This window comes from Coregonus clupeaformis, chromosome 30 (assembly GCF_020615455.1).
Source record: "Coregonus clupeaformis isolate EN_2021a chromosome 30, ASM2061545v1, whole genome shotgun sequence".
In the NCBI taxonomy this organism is placed as follows: Eukaryota; Metazoa; Chordata; class Actinopteri; order Salmoniformes; family Salmonidae; genus Coregonus; species Coregonus clupeaformis.
The window spans coordinates 30,064,496-30,084,217 of NC_059221.1; the positions used below are offsets into that span (position 1 = coordinate 30,064,496).

The 19,722-nt window shown below is 43.4% G+C and overlaps 2 protein-coding genes across 2 annotated transcripts; one reads left to right on the forward strand and one right to left on the reverse strand.

Moving 5' to 3' along the window:
• Positions 1–95: 95 nt before the first annotated feature.
• Positions 96–8,427, reverse strand: LOC121545594 (zinc finger protein 341). Its single transcript, XM_041856255.2, has 15 exons — positions 8,345–8,427; positions 7,779–7,889; positions 7,413–7,603; positions 7,023–7,172; positions 6,706–6,921; positions 6,364–6,547; positions 4,701–4,794; positions 4,328–4,578; positions 3,941–4,149; positions 2,000–2,208; positions 1,743–1,839; positions 1,522–1,654; positions 1,318–1,429; positions 1,086–1,156; positions 96–949 (listed from the first exon to the last, which is right to left on the reverse strand). Exons 1-15 carry the CDS (start codon positions 8,373–8,375, stop codon positions 558–560), a joined length of 2,451 nt encoding a protein of 816 aa, XP_041712189.2. The 5' UTR covers positions 8,376–8,427; the 3' UTR covers positions 96–557.
• A 412-nt stretch (positions 8,428–8,839) lies between these two features.
• On the forward strand, positions 8,840–12,700 carry LOC121545597 (transcription factor E2F1). The gene is made up of 7 exons (XM_041856261.2): positions 8,840–10,233; positions 10,375–10,477; positions 10,609–10,828; positions 11,025–11,177; positions 11,289–11,403; positions 11,555–11,783; positions 11,926–12,700. The coding sequence occupies exons 1-7, from the start codon at positions 9,988–9,990 to the stop codon at positions 12,159–12,161; spliced, it is 1,302 nt and encodes a 433-aa protein (XP_041712195.2). The 5' UTR covers positions 8,840–9,987; the 3' UTR covers positions 12,162–12,700.
• Positions 12,701–19,722: the final 7,022 nt, after the last annotated feature.

Here is a 19,722-nt window from a genome sequence, read left to right on the forward strand (position 1 = left end):
CTTTGGATGTGTTAGTTTGATAGTGATCGTAGTCAAATGAAAAGTCTATTTGTTACAATCATGTAGAGTGAAACTGCTTAAAATCACAGTATCCATTTTGAATAGACGCAGCTTAATTTATTCAATAAACATCAAGTGCATGCCTTAAGATTCATACCTTACATAAAATGTTTTCACAAAATAGAATCAGTACCTCTAAGGTAGTCAGGAATGTCCACAATACATTTACTGTACATGCGGCAGGTGAAAAAATACATTTTAAACTAAAAGTGCTCTCGTAAGGATGAAAACATTATCACCTGTTGTCTGGTCATGGATGAGGCAACTCACTGTTCTGAATAACAATCATCACTAAAAGGAAAAAGTGCCAAGCTTCAATGTTTTAATATAAAACATAGAAACCCCTTTAATTGGAGGGATATAGTGAGATTCAAATCCCTTCCACATGCAGAGATAGTCTCAGGACAATATCATCAAGATTTTGCTTGAATGTAACTCAGGCCTCAATCCATTGTCGCTATGAACATGGGTGCTCTGCTGTAACCAGCCAGTGTCACTCAGCAATCTGCAAAGTGTTCCTCCTGCTCTGCCTCTCCTCCCTCTGACTGATCCTCAACTGGAACAATTGACTTCACCGCCTGAGGGTCCTCAATCCTCTCCTCTTCTTCCTCCCTTTCATCCACCTCTTCCCTGCTCTGTTCCATCTCCTCCTGGTTCCCCTCTGTCCTGTGTCTCTGCCTCTTCACTCTCTTCTCCGCCCCTTCCTTCTCCACCGCAGCCCCTGCCATGGGGCACTTGTGGTCTCTGTAGTACTTCTGTCGTGTGAAGCCCTTGTTGCAGGTGGCACAGCGGAAACGATAGTTGTCTGTGTGCGAGCGTTGGTGCTCCAGCATGTGTGCTCTTCTGCTGAAAGCTTTCTGGCAGTACCCACATTTATAGGGCTTGATACCTTGGGACGACAGAAACAAAAGGTATGACTCGATTGTTTTGAACCCTAACTTTAAAATGGCTGTCAAGACCTGCAACAAGGTCTATTAAGTTTACAGCTGTGACTTAATCATTTACAACAGAGAGGAAACACTCACCAGAATGAGACAATATGTGTGCCTTCAGCTTGTCTGGTCTGTTAAACTCTTTAGTGCAACCAACATGCGTCCTGAAAGCACAAAACAATGCCTTAAATACACCAATAAAAAAAAGCAGAGCTTTCTCTTACATTGACAAAGGTATCCCCAGCTTTCTATTGGAATCCTTTGTGGCTCAGCTTTCCAAATAGCTTCACATATGATCTGTTAGGACAACAGAAGCCTCACTTACCTAAATGGACATTTGTATTTCTTAAAGGGCTCATGAATGAGCATGTGCCTCTTCACCTTGTCCTTCCTGTTGAACATGGCCTCACAAACAGAACATTTGTATGGCTTTTCTCCTGCAATGGAATTACAGTGTTGCCATAAGCACAGCAGAAAGAATCGAGTGAAAGTTATTTGCATCATGGGGTAATGTGTCTGCATGCCTCACCTGAGTGGATACGAGTGTGCAGTTTGAGGTAGTGCTCGGTTTTGAAGAACTTTTTACATATCTGACATTTGAACCTCCCTCCAATACCATGTGTGGGCAGGTGTCGCCGGAAATACCTCTCACAAGGAAAAACCTGCCAAAATGAAAAGCATCCTTTAGAGTAACTGTGCTTGGAAAGTAGATCCTAGCAGTGAATGACAACCATTTTTTCAAGAGCATACCTTTTGGCAATGTGGGCAGGGGAAGTTATGAGAGGCAGTTAATAAATGCTGCTCCAAGGCCTCTTGCGTGGCGTACCGGCTTTGGCATTTCATGCACCTGAGTGTGATAGAAACACTTGTGAAACCATAACCATGGGGTCAAACAACAGAGAGTTGTGATCACACTGAAAATAAAAATGTTTGAACCAAAGCCACTGACTTGAACTTTGTAAGCATTAGTATGGCCTAATTAGAAGAGTGGAGATGGTGAAGTTGACCTATAGAAAGTGGACTCCTTGCGTGGGTTCTGCTGGGGACAGAAGCAGTGGGAGTACTGGTGCACCCCCAGCTCAAACAGCGAGGGGAACACCTTGCTACACAGGTGGCAGCGGTAGGTGAGCTGCTCCTGGTGCGTCCGGATGTGCTCCAGGAACAGATCCAGTTTCTGGAACGTCTGGGAACAGGACTTCACCACACACTTATATACCTGAAACACAGCAGGAAGGAACTTTAGAAGGATGAGTGGTGAGAAAAGAGCTTCTAAGAGAGACATCTGACACAAATCAAATCAAAGTTTATTGGTAGCGTACACAGATTTGCAGATGTAATAGCAGGTTTCAAGCTCCAACAGTGCAGTATTACCTAGCAATAAAAAAACAATACACACATAATCCAGAAAAATTTAAATAATAAGTTATATAGGATGAGCCATGACTAGAATACAGTATATACACTCGGTAAAACAGTATGCAAACATTATTAAAGTGACCAGTGTTCATGACTATGTACATAGGGCAGCAGTCTCTAAGGTGCAGCATAGAGTACCGGGTACTGGGCGGAGGCCGGCTTGTGGTGACTGTTTAACAGTCTGACGGCCTGGAGATAAAACCTGTTTCTCAGTCTCTCTGTCCCAGCTTTGATTAACCTGTACTGTCTCCACCTTCTAGATGGTAGTGAGGTGAACAGGCCGTGGCTCGGGTGGCTGAGGTCCTTAATGATCTTCTTGGCCTTCCTGTGACACCGGGTGCTGTAGATGTCCTGGAGGGCAGGCAGTGTGCCCTCGGTGATGTGTTGGGCTGACCGCACCACCCTCTGGAGAGCCCTGTGGTTGCGGACGGTGCAGTTGCCGTACCAGGCGGTGATACAGCCCGACAGGATGCTTCAATGGTGCATCTGTAGAAGTTTGTGATGGTTTTAGGGGCCAAGCCCGAATTTCTTTAGCCTCCTGAGGTTGAAGAGGCGTTGTTGCGCATTCTTCACCATGCTGTCTGTGAAGAGACCATTTCAGGTTGTCAGCACGCCAAGGAACCTGAAGCTTTTGACCCTCTCCACTGCGGCCCGCCGATGTGGATGGGAGCATGCGCTCTCTGCTGTCTCCTGTAGTGTACGATCAGCTCCTTCGTTTTGTTGACATTGAGGGAGAGGTTATTTTCCTGGTAGCACTTCACCAGGGCCCTCACCTCCTCCCTGTAGGCTGTCTCGTCATTGTTGGTAATAAGGTCTACCACTATTGTGTCGTCATCAAACTTGATGATTGAGTTGGAGACGTGCATGACCACGCAGTCATGGGTGAACAGGGAGTACAAGAGGGGGCTAAGCACACCTGGTGGGGCTCCCGTGTTGAGGATCAGAGTGGCGGAGGTGTTGTTGCCTACCTTCACCACTTAAGGTCGGCCCGTCAGGAAGTCCAGGACCCAGTTGCACAGGGAGGTGTTCAGACCCAGGGCCCCGAGCTTAGTGATGAGCTTGGAGGGGCACTATGGTGTTGAAGGCTGAGCTGTAGTCGATGAACAGCATTCTTACATAAGTATTTATCTTGTCCAGGTGGGATAGGGCAGAGCAATGGCAATTGTGTCGTCCGTGAATCTGTTGGAGCAATATGCTCTAGGGTGTCAAGTAAGGTGGAAGTGATATGGGCCTCAAGTAGCCTCTCAAAGCACCTTGTGATGACAAAAGTGAGTGCTACGGGGCGATAGTCATTTAGTTCAGTTACCTTCGCTTTCTTGGGTACAGGAACAATGGTGGACATCTTGAAGCAAGTGGGGACAACAGACTGGGATATGAAGAGATTCATTTTTGAATACCTGTGCATCGGAGGACAAAAAAAGTTTGCCAAATAATATTAGCACTGATTGCCGCTGTGCATAATAAGGCTTGTGCATGAGTGCTTCATTATTGATCCGGGTAGATCCTTCCCTCATGTGGTCATGTGGACTCACCTGCTCCCCCTTGTGCTGGGTCATGTGAGATTTGAGCTGGAAGTAGGTGCTGAACTTGCCGGCACAGAACTGGCACTGGTAGGAGCTGTCGATCAGGATGATCTGCTTGGTCTGGGCCTGCTGGCCGTTCTGCTTGCAGTCACCATCACCCAGGCTGTCCACATCAGTCTGGGAGTCACAGTCTCTCTCCTCAGGCTCACCTGGGGCTTCTGGACACACATTCAGTACACAATCTACATTTATAATACATACTTAAGCCCTTATACAATACTACATATTTCATTGACTTTGGATTTTGGTAATCATTACGTATTAGCACTATGTCATCCTCAAAAGGTCTCAGTGGCCTATAGAGAAATTATCATGATTCGACAGTGAGATGATTACCTGGCTGCTCCTCCTCTTCCTCTTCCTCCTCCTCATTATGTTGTTGTTGTTGTTCCTCCTGTTCTTCCTGTTGCTCCATGACCTCCTCTGCACACAGTGGGACCACCTTGACAGTGATGGGCAGCCTGGATACTGTGCTGGCCACGCCCGAGGGCCACACTTTGTGTGTCTGCATGTGCTTCTTCACATTAGACTTCTGGGCAAAGGCCCGGCCGCATACAATGCACTGGAAAGGCTTCTCCCCTGTATGACTGTGGAGACATCCAAGATTATAATGTAAAACATGTGATATTCTTATGCTGGGTAGATTCAATGCATATGGATATTGCTTTTCTGTTTGAGCTGATTGGTGAACTCGATTTGTGAAACTCACCTTCTGATATGTTGCTGGAGATCAAAGTTTTTGGAGAAGATTTTGTCACAGAAATTGCACTTCAGCTTCTGGGACTTTACTTTCATTTGTTCTGCTGAAAAGCCAATGGATAGAATGGACAACATTGTTTTATTTAGCCAATAATGAGAAACATGAAATATAAATAATAAAGATTAATTTCTTAGGATATAGACCTACAGTGCATTCGGAAAGTATTCAGACCCCTTGACCTTTTCCACATTTTGTTACAGCCTTATTCTAAAATGGATTAAATATATTTTTCACACACAATACCCCATAATGACAAAGCGAAAACAGGTTTTTAGAAAATGTTAGCAAATGTATTAAAAATAAAAAACTGAAATACCTTATATACGGCCCCACAGCTGACAGTGCATGTCAGAGCAAAATACAAGCCATGAGGTTGAAGGTATTGTCCGTAGAGCTCCGAGACAGGATTGTGTTGAGGCACAGATCTGGGGAAGGGTACCAAACATTTCTGCAGCATTGAAGGTCCACAAGAACACAGTGGCCTCCATCATTCTTAAATGGAAGAAATTTGGAACCACTAAGACTCTTCGTAGAGCTGGTCGCCCGGCCAAACTGAGCAATCGGGGGAGAAGGGCCTTGGTCAGGGAGGTGACCAAGAACCCGATGATCTCTCTGACAGAGCCCCATAGTTCCTCTGTGGAGATGGGAGAACCTTCCAGAAGGACAACCATATCTGCTGCACTCCACCAATCAAGCCTTTATGGTAGAGTGGCCAGATGGAAGCCACTCCTCAGTAAAAGGCACGACAGCCCACTTGGAGTTTGCCAAAAGTCACCGAAAGGACTCTCAGACCATGAGAAACAAGATTCTCTGGTCTGATGAAACCAAGATTGAACTCTTTGGCCTGAATACCAAGCGTCACGTCTGGAGGAAACCTGGCACGAAGCATCCCCCACCATGAAGCATGGTGGTGGCAGCATCATGCTGTGGGGATGTTTTTCAGCGGAAGGGACTGGGAGACTAGTCAGGAAAAAGGGAAATATGAACAGAGAAAAGTACAGAGAGATCCTTGATGAAAACCTGTTCCAGAGTGCTCAGGACCTCAGACTGGGGCGAAGGTTCACCTTCCAACAGGACAACGACCCTAAGCACACAGCCAAGACAACGCAGGAGTGGCTTCGGGACAAGTCTCTGAATGTCCCTGAGTGGCCCAGCCAGAGCCCGGACTTGAAACCGAACGAACATCTCTGGAGAGACCTGAAAATAGCGATGCTCCCCATCCAACCTGACAGAGCTTGAGAGGATCTGCAGAGAAGAATGGGAAACACTCCCCAAATACAGGTGTGCCAAGCTTGTAGCGTCATACCCAAGAAGACTCGAGGCTGTAATCACTGCCAGAGGTGCTTCAACAAAGTACTGAGTAAAGGTTCTGAATACTTACGTAAATGTGATTTTTTCGTTTTTTATTTATAATACATTTCAAAAAATTTGAAACGCCTGTTTTTGCTTTGTCATTATGGGGTATTGTGTGTAGATTGATGAGGGGAAAAAACAATTCAATCCATTTTAGAATAAGGCTGTAACGTAACAAAATGTGGAAAAAGTCAAGGGGTCTGAATACTTTCCGAATGCACTGTATATGTATATTGACATTTGTATCTCAAAATCATACCTGCTGCTCCATCCTGGCATTTCTTGCCATTTCTGGGTTGTTTAGGAATGATCACTTTGTCAAACTCCTCAAGCTCAGTTAGGTTTGCAGTGATGCTGCAGGTTTTGGTTTTGGTGCCTTGCTTCCCAGGGCTATATACTGGAGGAGTGTTGAATGACTGGCTCTCCACACACTGACTGGGGACCTGTGGGGCATAAATAATACATGTATTGTGTTAGTGAACTAATGATCCAAACTCTTTAGGATGTTGCCCAAACACTGCAGAGTACAGACGTGTAAATAAACAAGTCTGTCATCCTCCTCATTCTGTGCAAATCACAGATTGCATTAGTAAAAGCTCACCTGTACAGATTGGAACGGCTGCAAGCCCAGGGTGTGAATCTCTGCACTACCACTCACAGACATTTGAGGCATTGTGCTGTAGACCTGGACCACTGAGTTGCTGATACTGGACAGCACCTGGGAGGACAGAGGCTGAGACTGTCCAGGTGGGAGAGAGTGGGAGGACTGCTGATGGTGCTGGAGGTAGGATGCACCTGTGTGCATACTCAGGTTACTCTGAGAAGGAAAAGTAAACAAGATTTATAGAGTGAATACAGGTAGAAGAATAGCTTAATTAAATGAAAACCACTTACCTGAATTAAATGAAAACCACTTACCTGAATAGGGGGCTGCATAGCTGCCATGGGTTGGTCAATGGACGTGAAGGCGGAGATGGCAGACATCAGAACATCATCACTCACTAAAACATTGCCTTGGACCAGTGTCTGAGTAAGAGGAGATGGAGGCACTGTGATGTATGTGGCTACCTGATGTGGATGGCAAAACAAAGAAAAAAGGAAGACTGCATTAGCCAGCATTTACAATGCAAGCAAATGATTGTTCTGGAGGATGCTATGGTACTACTCACTGGCCCATACAGTAGCTAAGTACAGATAAATAAATATTTTCTCATACCAGACTCATGGCACTCCACTGTGGGAAGAGACTAAGTAATAACAAACATCTTAGCTAACAATAAAAACCATAAGTAATAAGCCAGTGCCCACCTGTCTGTTGGCGGGGGTCTGTGGCACAGAGCTAATGGAGGGCACAGGGGTGTAGGCGTTACTAGATGCCAGTGATACTGTAGACAGGGAGGGGGCATTGGACTGGCACTGCTCTCTCTTGTGGGTCATGAAGGCAGACAATGAATTGAACTGTTTCTTGCACTTCCCACAAAGAAAGACGTCTTCATCGTCTGTAGAGAACAATTGGGTATATATCAACACTTCAGTATTTCAATGGCAATAAATGGAGATGCAGAATACATGTTTGATGTGTGTTAATGTAGTTCCTCTCTATGATCAACACAATGCAAAATGCAGTCATGCACAGATCAAGATGATAAAGGGGAAGTGGAGAGAAGCACACACCCATTGTCTGAATGGTAGATGAGCCTGAGACGTTCTGGCTGTTTGGGTCAGGGACACCTCCCTGGCCATCCAACAGAGACTGGACAGCCAGGACTGTCTGGTTGTCCATCCCTGGAAGAGAATAATATATATGGGGGTCAAAACAGTGCACATCATGGTGTATATACCATAGTACGACATGAACAAATCAAAATGCGTGATATGACTGGTGCGCCACTGCTCTTCCGACAAGACTGCAGGCTGCTACCATTTTCTCGTGGTGGTAACTGTTAGCTAGTTCGTGGCAGTTGTTGTTTCTTCTCAAATAATTACCAAGCCAATGGAAAAGCAATGCATTACCACAAGCAAATCTAAAGAATGCATGGAAGATTATCAAATTTCGCTCAACGAAATATTAGCTAGCTAGCTCTCTGGCATCGATTATAAAGGCTTTATCATACCACATTGATATAAATTAACCTCCTAGATAACCTAAAATAACCTAACTGTTTCTAGAAAACGTTGTCTTAAAACCCATTAGTATGTTGTTAAAATAAAAGTGTGAATATGATCAAATGTATCGATACCTTCCAGGACTTCAAATATAGCCTGCGCCATCTTGTAGTTATTCTGTGTGTAGGCGCTCAATTAATACGACTGCGTGTCCGATAACGTTAGGTGGGCGGATTCCCAACAGCTGGTCCAGGGCCAGTTCCAACAGTTTTGGTCTTTTCTTTTTACTTTGGGATTTGGGTAGGAAAGGCTGATCCCAAGTCAGATGTTAATGGATGTGGTAACTTCTGCACCCCTCTTGATTTGCTTCACAAAATAGTTACAAAATAATAAAGTGAATCAAATGATTTAGGATATAGTCCAACTATACACTTTCTCACATTTTATCCGCCAAAAAACATTTTCCCATTCAAAACAACGAAAAGCGTGGTATCACAGAGAGTGGCACTTCATGGAGCCAATGACAAGTCTGGGAAATTCTGAGTTTAGCGGGGCTCATTCGCTCAGCCAATTGAAATCGTGATATTGATTGACGTGTCAATTTCGCGGCTAAAGGATTTGGCGGGTAAACCTCAACTTGTTCTGATCAGCTGGGACAATAACAAATAATAACAGTTGATTTGGGGTCCAGATGATACATATTTTGCACGGACTATAGTCAAGGTGTTCAGCAAGATGATCCATATGATTCGTTTATCGGATATGTAGATTTTTGGTTGAATATTTATCATTATTTCAGTTTTGCCGTATTGCTTCCTGGGTGTGCTGACCAAAACGAGGGGGTGAAAAACTGAGTTGGCTAGTACTGTATCTAGCTAGCTAGCATGCTAACTTGCCCTCATTTTGTCATTTTGAAAGGATGCATTATATAAATCCAGTTAGTTATTCTTCCAAGTTAAACTAGACGTTCGGGGTAGTGCAATTTTGTTAGGAAGAGTAAAAACTAGTTAGATTGTTGACTTGTTATAGCTGATGTTTTGCTTGAGGGTTTCGTATGAAATTGAGTTGTGTTCTAAGTTAACCCTGACGCGAACACAACCCCCTTTCTTGGCTAACAATACTAGAAAGCCAGCTAGTTAACTAACTAGTTAAACTTTTCTAGGTCGTTGGATACAGTATTCAATTAACTCTGCTCGCTAGCAACACAGTAAGCAAATTATTATCATTATGTTTACAACTTGCTCCAAACTAACGTTATTTTGATGTCAACTAACGTTAGCTACAGTAAATTAACTAGTTAGCTGACAAAGGGAAAGGAGTTGCTAGATGTGGCCTTGCCGCAAAACTTAGCAGCGAGTTAGCACGCTAGCTGACATTGGTGCTTGTTTATTACACCTTTGTCAACTATCAATATACAATAAGTGTTGCTGTATTGTATAGTTTCGGACTGTAACAATTGTATATTAGACTGCAACTGTCAGAAACCTCAACCACCGTCTCTAACTTTATTTTATAGCTGGCTAATTGGTAGGAATCACGCCCTATATTTGACCATACATTTTTAATTGAGTCAGCTTTTGTTGTTGAAGCTTGATTGTCAGCAAGATAATGTCAATATTAGACATGGTTAACCTCAGTATTTGTAAGCCAACTCTTTCAATACATTTACACTATTATTCACATACATTAGAGATGACATATGTCAGAAGGTGCTAATACTACCATACCAAGCCATTGGACTTGAATTCTGCCCCAACACACCCCAGTTTTGTGTGCGATGTCAGAGACGCTCCTATCAGGTCAGACGTCGGAGGATCTATTGGTAGACTTTGAGTCTCTTCTGAATGCTGGGAGTATTGACCTGTTAGAAGACCACCAGATAGTCATCATTTCCACCCCCAGCAATGTGGGCTTCAACTCGGCAGTCCCCAGCAACACTGGGGAGGTCCTTCTGTTCGCCACCCCCCAAGGCCCTGCAGATGTGGTCCAGGACCAGCGACGGCCAACTCTGGGACGACCTCCGGTAGTTAACTATTTTGATATAGGTGTTCGCCGGAGTGTGACTAGGATGAGGTTATCCCTGTACAATGACTACAGAAAGTGTGTCTGTGTGAGAAATAAGTATCTGTGTGCATCCATACTAACCTTTTACCTTGTGTTTCAGGTGAAGAGGAAGCTGGACTTGGACAGTGATCACCAATATGTGAGCACCTCTCGCCCCCCTTCTCTTGGGAGAGCCCCAACATCCACACCAGCACCTCCTAGAGGTACAAGACCCCCTGTTTTACATTCACAATTCAAATATAACTATTCATTTTAATTAAATTGTAACTATTATCATTTTGGCCAAAGGTAATAAATACAAGTATTTTCATTCCTGTCTCCCTCTCTCTCTCAGTTCCAAAGCTTTCGACAGAGAAGTGTCGCTATGACACGTCTCTGAACCTGACCACCAAGCGCTTCTTGGACCTTCTAGCCCAGTCTCCTGATGGGGTGGTGGACCTCAACTGGGCCTCGCAGGTCCTGGAAGTGCAGAAGAGGCGCATCTATGACATCACCAATGTCCTAGAGGGTATCCAGCTCATCTCCAAGAAATCAAAGAACAACATACAATGGCTGTAAGTCTGAACTCTTATACTGTACATGCAGTATGACAATATCAAAAGTGTGTTCTGGCCTTTCTGGCTTACAATCCTTATTGTGCTGGCCTCTACATATATGAGTGAATGCATACATCAGTGATTCCACAGGATATTTGTATTAGAAACACTTCTTTCCATTATCCTAACTATGAGGTCATTCTGTTTGTCACAGGGGGAACCACATTGATGGAGCGTCTGTTTCCCGTTACCAGGACCTACAGAAAGAGGTCTCTGATTTGACACAGGCGGAGGAGAAACTGGATGAGCTCATTACCAAGTGTAACCTCCAGCTGAGACTCCTCACTGAGGATACCCAGAACAAGAAATATCCTCTTGTCTTGTCTCTCTGTTTGTGTGTGTGTGTGCTTTTTGTATCTACTGTATGTGTTTGAATATGCATTTATAGGGCAGTGTTTTTTCTTTAACATAATGGCACGCTGGGTTATGTGATGTGCCAGGATCTGCGGAAGTCTTTTGACTCTCCTGACCAGCTGGTGATGGTCATCAGAGCCCCTCCAGAGACCGAGATGCAAGTCTCAGAGCCCTGTGAGGTATGTGGGAGGGTAAAATAACAATGGACGCTTGCTCAATACTATTTTCTGGACCAAATACTGTATTCCAGCTAATGTGGTTTACACTCCAACTACAACTATTGATTTGTGTCCTTTGTTTCAATAAATGATTCCTTTCATCTTCTGGCAGGGCTATCAGGTCTCCCTGAAGAGCACTCAGGGTCCCATCGACGTCTTCCTGTGTCCAGAGGACAGTTCTGGTGTCTGCAGCCCAGTGACAGGCATCAGCCCCTCTAAAGCCACAGACCAGACAATGCCCCAGCCTGAAGAACAACCACAGTGCAGCTCCACACAGGAAATTACATCAGCAGCTGCGTCCCAACAGAACTCCTCCTCTCTGCCATTATGTCGTGAAGCGGGTAAGCTGCTCTCACTAGTGTCACACTGTCACCCTGAGGTTCAGGAATGTCTGAGATTTCTCCAAGAAATCCATGAACACTCCTCAATGGCTATTTGCTGTGGTCACTAAAAGTGCGTTCCCTTTCTTTCTGTCTCTTTCAGAAGCATTCCTGGAAGGCGACCCATTCCCCAACCTGGGAGTGCTGCCGGACTTTGACCTTTCACCCCTGCCATCCTCTGACTTCCTCAGTGGGGAGTGCTTTGGGAACCCACTGGATGGCTTCATCAACCTGTCCCCTCCACAGAACCAAGACTACCACTTTGGCCTAGAGGAGCACGAGGGCATCAGCGAACTGTTTGACTGTGACTTTGGGGACCTGACCCCACTGGAGTTCTGAGAATGTGGTGGAATGGAACAACCACAGAATTAGAATGAGGTTCTGTTTCTATGGGAACACCCCATACCATCTCAGAACAAAGAAGCATACCCAAGTGGTTAAAATACAGAATTGTACAGCACAGACCGTACTAGCACTTAAGTTGCCTAGCAAAATACTTTAGCTTTAGATGGCTATTTAATTTATTTATATACAAATAATGTTTTTGTACAGAGTGTTTTTTTGTTTTGTTTTCTAAGTGGTTTGTGCAGGTGTATTCTTGGGATATGGACGTGATTATCAGCTGGAATATTAGCATGTAAAGCTAATACTGAATTTGTTATATTAGTTAGGCATTTTAGCCATAGTCTCAGGTGTAAGGAACAGTCAGACTTTTACAGTAAGAGTTGGGTTTCAGATGCATTTTAAGAAGTCATACAATATGTTGGCCAATGGCAATGGCAGGCTATACACTGAGTCTACAAACCATTAAGAACACCTGCTCTTTCCATGACCTAGACTGACCAGGTGAATCCAGGTTAAACCTATGGTCCTTTTTTGATGTCATTTGTTAAATCCACTTCAATCAGTGTAGGTTAAGGGGAGGAGAGGTTAAATAAGGATTTTTAAGCCTTGAGACAATTGAGACATTGATTGTGTATGTGTGCCATTCAGAGGGTGAATGGGCAAGACAAAATATTTAAGTACCTTCTTGAACGGAGTATGGTAGTAGGTGGTAGGCACACCGGTTTGTATCAAGAACTGCAACGCTGCTGGGTTTTTCACGCTCAACAGTTTCCCGTGTGTATCAAGAATGGTCCACCACCCAAAGGACATCCAGCCAACTTGACACAACTGTGGGAAGCATTGGCGTCAACATGGGCCAGCATCCCTGCGGAATGCTTTCGACACCTTGTAGACTCCATGCACCGACGAATTGAGGCTGTTCTGAGGGCAAAGGGTGGGGTTAAACTCAATATTAGGAAGGTGTACCAAATGTTTGGTATACTCAGTGTATCTTCCCAAGGTTGTTTTATTTCCCCACATGGTGTTATTTATTTCTCTGACCTGTGGGTGACCTCTGACCTCTTAACAACCCTTCCATAAGATAATTACACACACACATTTAATGGTCAGACTGTCTCAGCCTTCAATTTGATTCTCTTGAAATGGCAGCTGAACTAATAATACTTTTTTTAATGTGATGTTTTGTTTATTTTGTCATTATCATGAACCTTGTCACAACTCTTTTCTGCAAGACTCATGTAGTGCCTTATAAAAAAGGGTTCATAAAAAAAAAACAATCTGGATGTCTGGTGGATGGATTTAATTCAGGTGTTATGCTGTGTGTGTATAATTGAGGTGTTTATGAAAGTGTTAGATTTGCATTTCTTAACAACCGCAAGTTGTGGATTACTACTATTTGGGGGCCATCAGGCTACTGTTGTTGACAATTCAGCCACTGTGTTAACAACGCGTAAGGGACACAAGGAAACTAACGCTGTAGTCAATTTCACATTGTTCAGCGCTTTGTTTTATAACAATGTTACAAGATTAACTTTTTTGCCATAAATTCAGTGGATAAAAGAATGACTTGTACCAATCTAACAAGTGGTTTCTAGCATGTCCTTTGCATCAACTTTGTTTTTTAAAGAATAAAAATATTTTGATTTCACCCTACAAAAAAAACAAGTTCTGCTAAGAATAGGTATGTAAGCTAAAATATGACTCAAGTTCAGTGAGGCAAAGCAGAGGTACTGATAAGACATACTGTATATCCCAAGCATTCCTACATGTCTGCATAGCATGTCATACAGTGCATTCAGAAAGTATTCAGACCGCTTGACTTTTTCCACATTTTGTTACGTTACAGCCTTATTCTAAAATAGATTAAATACAAAATGTTCCTCATCAATCACACACAATACACCATAATGACAAAGCGAAAACAGGTCTTTAGAAATGTTTGCTAATTTATTAAAAATAAAAAAACAGAAATACCTTATTTACATAAGTATTCAGACCCTTTGCTTTGAGACTCGAAATTGAGCACAGGTACATCCTGTTTCCATTGATCATCCTTGAGATGTTTCTACAACTTGATTGGAGTCCAACTGTGGTAAATTCAATTGATTGGACATGATTTGGAAAGTCACACACCTGTCAATATAAGGTCCCACAGTTGACAGTGCATGTCAGAACTAAAACCAAGCCATGAGGTTGAAGGAATTGTCCGTAGAGTGCCGAGACAGGATTGGGTCGAGGCACAGATCTGGGGAAGGGTACAAAAAAATGTCTGCAGCATCGAAGGTCCCCAAAAACACATTGGCCTCCATCATTCTTAAATGGAAGAAGTTTGGAATCACCAAGACTCTACGTATAGCTGGCCGCCCGGCCAAACTGAGTAATCGGGGGAGAAGGGCCTTGGTCAGGGAGGTGACCAAGAACCCGATGGTCACTCTGACAGCGCTCCAGAGTTCCTCTGTGGAGATGGGAGAAGGGCCTTCCAGAAGGACAACCATCTCTGCAGCACTGCACAAATCAGGCCTTTATGGTAGAGTGGCCAGACAGAAGCCCCTCCTCAGTAAAAGGCACATGACAGCCTGCTTGGAGTTTGCCAAAAGGCACCTAAAGGACTCTCAGACCATGAGAAACAAGATTCTCTGGTCTCCTGAAATCAAGATTGAACTCTTTGGCCTGAATGCCAACCATCACATCTGGAGGAAACCTGGCGGATTTTCAGCGACAGGGATTGGGAGACTAGTCAGGACTGAGGGAAAGATGAATGGAGCAAAGTACAGAGATCCTTGATGAAAACCTGTTCAGGACCTCCGACTGGGGCGAAGGTTCACCTTCCAACAGGACAGCGACCCTAAGCACACAGCCAAGACAATGCAGGAGTGGCTTCGGGACAAGTCTCTGAATGTCCTTGAGTGGCCCAGCCAGAGCCTAGACTTGAACCCGATCGAACATCTCTGGAGAGACCTGAAAATATCTGTGCAGCGAAGCTCCCCATCCAACCTGACAGAGCTTGAGAGGATCTGCAGAGAAGAATGGGAGAAACTCCCCAAATACAGGTGTGCCATGCTTCTAGCGTCATACCCAAGAAGACTCGAGGCTGTAATCGCTGCCAAAGGTGCTCCAACAATTGTTATTTTTAAAGCTGTTTTCGCTTTGTCATTATGGGGTATTGTGTGTAGATGGGGGAGGGGGGGGATTTAATCCATTTTAGAATAAGGCTGTAACGTAACAAAGTGGAAAAAGTCAAGGGGTTTGCATACTTTCCGAATGCACAGTATATGTACATCAGTAACACGCAAGGCCTTGAGCAATGAAGAATGATGTCTCAAACATCGGTTGACTGTTATTTGTTAATTTTCTAGTGGAACAATGTCTCTTTCTGAGAGTTGATAATGATTATCCATGTGCAGTGCCTATTAACTTATGTTATGCTATGCTATGTTGGTCCCCTGCCATTGTCCCCATCATGATTGTTATGATGAGTTTCTCGGGTATCAAGTAATTCATGATGTAAGAAGATATTTAATAGGTACCATGCTTCGCATAACAAACAGACAGTACTTTGCCTCTAGCTCTTCCGAACTACTGAACAAAGAACATATCTCAGCTTATATAGCTTTGATTACACGTTTCTTCAACACATCTGTTAACCATCAGTGGGCACCCCCTTCTCTGATTTTATTCCCTTTTCCCCCAAGTCAGTATATCATATCCATCAATCATTCTACCATAAACATCAGTAATCTCCCATGACATAATGGAATGCAGACTCTGTGGCACCAAGTCACTTATCTACTAACTTTAACCTGGTTCACACAACACTATGAAAACCTCATAACAATCCTCCTTTTTTCTCTCTCTCTTTTGTGGAAAGTAACATTACTCAGATATAACATTACTTAACCCCAACAATTCACCTATAACTTGATATAAAATAACATGTTCTACATTCAGTAGTATAGATATACATGATTAGAGTCTAAACCATGCTACCAAAAAACATACATAGAAATAAATTCTTAACATCATGACATGTTGTGGAAAATCATCACTATACTTTATTAAAAATCAAAGTTCTTGTCAAGGGGTCAGTTTCCCGCTTCCTTTGTCTATGATGGCGGCTAAATTCGACTTTCATTCAGTTCAGAATCAATAGTAATACAATCAATCAATCCCTTATCTTGCAAAAACACTCATGTTTAGTTTAAACTCTGTTCAACCCCGGCTCTCCCTCCACTTTGTTTGAGGAGAGGGGCAAAAGGCCACAGTCTGGTTTCAGTCTCTGATAAGGTAGGACAGCCATGGATTTAAGTAAGAGCAAGCAATTCGACCCTAGGTCAGATTCCCACTTCACCCACACACACACAGTGAAATGACCCAATTAAGTTCCTGCCTAGCAACAGAGAATTCTAACTTACATGTTTGTGATTAACTCAGTTTTATCTCATAGTCCACTAAAAAGTCTCCCTCAGACATCATCCCCACAAATAAAAAGATACATGACACTTACTAAGTTACATGGATATTACAATATATTCAAATGAATATATCTAAATAAAAATAACTTCTTCATCCATGTTCATTCAGAGGAACCCCAAGCTTTTCTCTGGTCACTTGGGGCGCTATCTGATCGACTGAGGAAGTCGTAAACTCCTGAGTGGCGCAGTGGTCTAAGGCACTGCATCGCAGTGCTAACTGTGCCACTAGAGATCCTGGTTTGAATCGAGGCTCTGTCGCCGCCGGCTGCGACCGGGAGACTCATGGGCGGCGCACAATTGGCCCAGCGTCGTCCAGGGTAGGGGAGGGAATGGCCGGCAGGGATGTAGCTCAGTTGATAGAGCATGGCGTTTGCAACGCCAGGGTTGTGGGTTCGATTCCCACGGGGGGCCAGTATAAAAATAAATAAATATATGTATTCACTAACTGTAAGTCGCTCTGGATAAGAGCGTCTGCTAAATGACTAAAATGTAAATGTAAAATGTAAACCTTAAAATCCACGTTATACATTCCCCATTCCTCAATCAACATTATCAATGGACTCTAAACTGGAATAAGATTATGTATATTAAAAATTATTACTCTTAATGCCTTCCTGCATGTCTCTAATATTTCCCATAGCTTTATTTAAATTCCCAAGACCTTCCTAATCTTGATGGCCAGCATGTACAACATGTATCCCCTATATAATCATATACATTCCCCCTCTATCTACTATAATAGCATCCAATGCTATGCAATTATCAATTGCATAGTCTAATGAGTGACATCTCAAACCCAATTTCTTGAAAACCCATGATTGTTAAAAGGTACCATGTTCAACTCTGTTCAACCCCTAATATGCCTGATGAGAGATACACAATATAACACTCTGTTTTCAGTCCCTGTTAAATCAGTACATCCTTGAACTAGTTAGAATAGAACAATTCAACAATCAGATCAGATGAAAATAGCATAAACATTCCTGTCTAAAATACCAAAACTCCATGATAGGAACCAATTAAGTACTTGCCTAGCAACATAAATATGTACCACTCTAAACATCCATATCAATACCACCCAATACTCCAAATGTGTATACAGTGAGGGAAAAAAGTATTTGATCCCCTGCTGATTTTGTACGTTTGCCCACTGACAAAGAAATGATCAGTCTATAATTTTAATGGTAGGTTTATTTGAACAGTGAGAGACAGAATAACAACAAAAAAATACAGAAAAACGCATGTCAAAAATGTTATAAATTGATTTGCATTTTAATGAGGGAAATAAGTATTTGACCCCCTCTCAATCAGAAAGATTTCTGGCTCCCAGATGTATTTTATACAGGTAACAAACTGAGATTAGGAGCACACTCTTAAAGGGAGTGCTCCTAATCTCAGCTTGTTAGCTGTATAAAAGACACCTGTCCACAGAAGCAATCAATCAATCAGATTCCAAACTCTCCACCATGGCCAAGACCAAAGAGCTCTCCAAGGATGTCAGGGACAAGATTGTAGACCTACACAAGGCTGGAATGGGCTACAAGACCATCACCAAGCAGCTTGGTGAGAAGGTGACAACAGTTGGTGCGATTATTCGCAAATGGAAGAAACACAAAAGACTGTCAATCTCCCTCGGCCTGGGGCTCCATGCAAGATCTCACCTCGTGGAGTTGCAATGATCATGAGAACGGTGAGGAATCAGCCCAGAAGTACACAGGAGGATCTTGTCAATGATCTCAAGGTAGTTGGGACCATAGTCACCAAGAAAACAATTGGTAACACACTACGTCGTGAAGGACTGAAACCCTGCAGCGCCCGCAAGGTCCCCCTGCTCAAGAAAGCACATATACATGCCCGTCTGAAGTTTGCCAATGAACATCTGAATGATTCAGAGGAGAACTGGGTGAAAGTGTTGTGGTCAGATGAGACCAAAATCGAGCTCTTTGGCATCAACACAACTCACCGTGTTTGGAGGAGGAGGAATGCTGCCTATGACCCCAAGAACACCATCCCCACCGTCAAACATGGAGGTGGAAACATTATGCTTTGGGGGTGTTTTTCTGCTAAGGGGACAGGACAACTTCACCGCATCAAAGGGACGATGGACAGGGCCATGTACCGTCAAATCTTGGGTGAGAACCTCCTTCCCTCAGCCAGGGCATTGAAAATGGGTCATAGATGGGTATTCCAGCATGACAATGACCCAAAACACACAGCCAAGGCAACAAAGGAGTGGCTCAAGAAGAAGTACATTAAGGTCCTGGAGTGGCCTAGCCAGTCTCCAGACCTTAATCCCGTCGAAAATCTGTGGAGGGAGCTGAAGGTTCGAGTTGCCAAACGTGGAGGGAGCTGAAGGTTCGAGTTGCCAAACGTCAGCCTCGAAACCTTAATGACTTGGAGAAGATCTGCAAAGAGGAGTGGGACAAAATCCCTCCTGAGATGTGTGCAAACCTGGTGGCCAACTACAAGAAACGTCTGACCTCTGTGATTGCCAACAAGGGTTTTGCCACCAAGTACTAAGTCATGTTTTGCAGAGGGGTCAAATACTTATTTCCCTCATTAAAATTATAGACTGATAATTTCTTTGTCAGTGGGCAAACGTACAAAATCAGCAGGGGATCAAATACTTTTTTCCCTCACTGTAATGACTAATATGTTAATACAGTGGGGGAAAAAAGTATTTAGTCAGCCACCAATTGTGCAAGTTCTCCCACTTAAAAAGATGAGAGAGGCCTATAATTTTCATCATAGGTACACGTCAACTATGACAGACAAATTGAGAAAAAAAATCCCGAAAATCACATTGTAGGATTTTTAATGAATTTATTTGCAAATTATGGTGGAAAATAAGTATTTGGTCACCTACAAACAAGCAAGATTTCTGGCTCTCACAGACCTGTAACTTCTTCTTTAAGAGGCTCCTCTGTCCTCCACTCGTTACCTGTATTAATGGCACCTGTTTGAACTTGTTATCAGTATAAAAGACACCTGTCCACAACCTCAAACAGTCACACTCCAAACTCCACTATGGCCAAGACCAAAGAGCTGTCAAAGGACACCAGAAACAAAATTGTAGACCTGCA

Bases quoted from the DNA above. Each gene is read 5' to 3' on its own strand.
- LOC121545594 (XM_041856255.2), bottom strand. From the start codon at position 8,375: ATGGCGCAGGCTATATTTGAAGTCCTGGAAG. The intron at 4,795-6,363 runs GTATGATTTTGA...TTGGCTTTTCAG, and splicing joins ATGCCAGGATGGAGCAGCAG to CAGAACAAATGAAAGTAAAG. The intron at 4,150-4,327 runs GTAATCATCTCA...ATGTGTGTCCAG, and splicing joins GGAAGAGGAGGAGCAGCCAG to AAGCCCCAGGTGAGCCTGAG.
- LOC121545597 (XM_041856261.2), top strand. From the start codon at position 9,988: ATGTCAGAGACGCTCCTATCAGGTCAGACGTCGGAGGATCTATTGGTA. The intron at 11,178-11,288 runs ATATCCTCTTGT...ACATAATGGCAC, and splicing joins GAGGATACCCAGAACAAGAA to GCTGGGTTATGTGATGTGCC. The intron at 11,784-11,925 runs GTAAGCTGCTCT...TGTCTCTTTCAG, and splicing joins GCCATTATGTCGTGAAGCGG to AAGCATTCCTGGAAGGCGAC.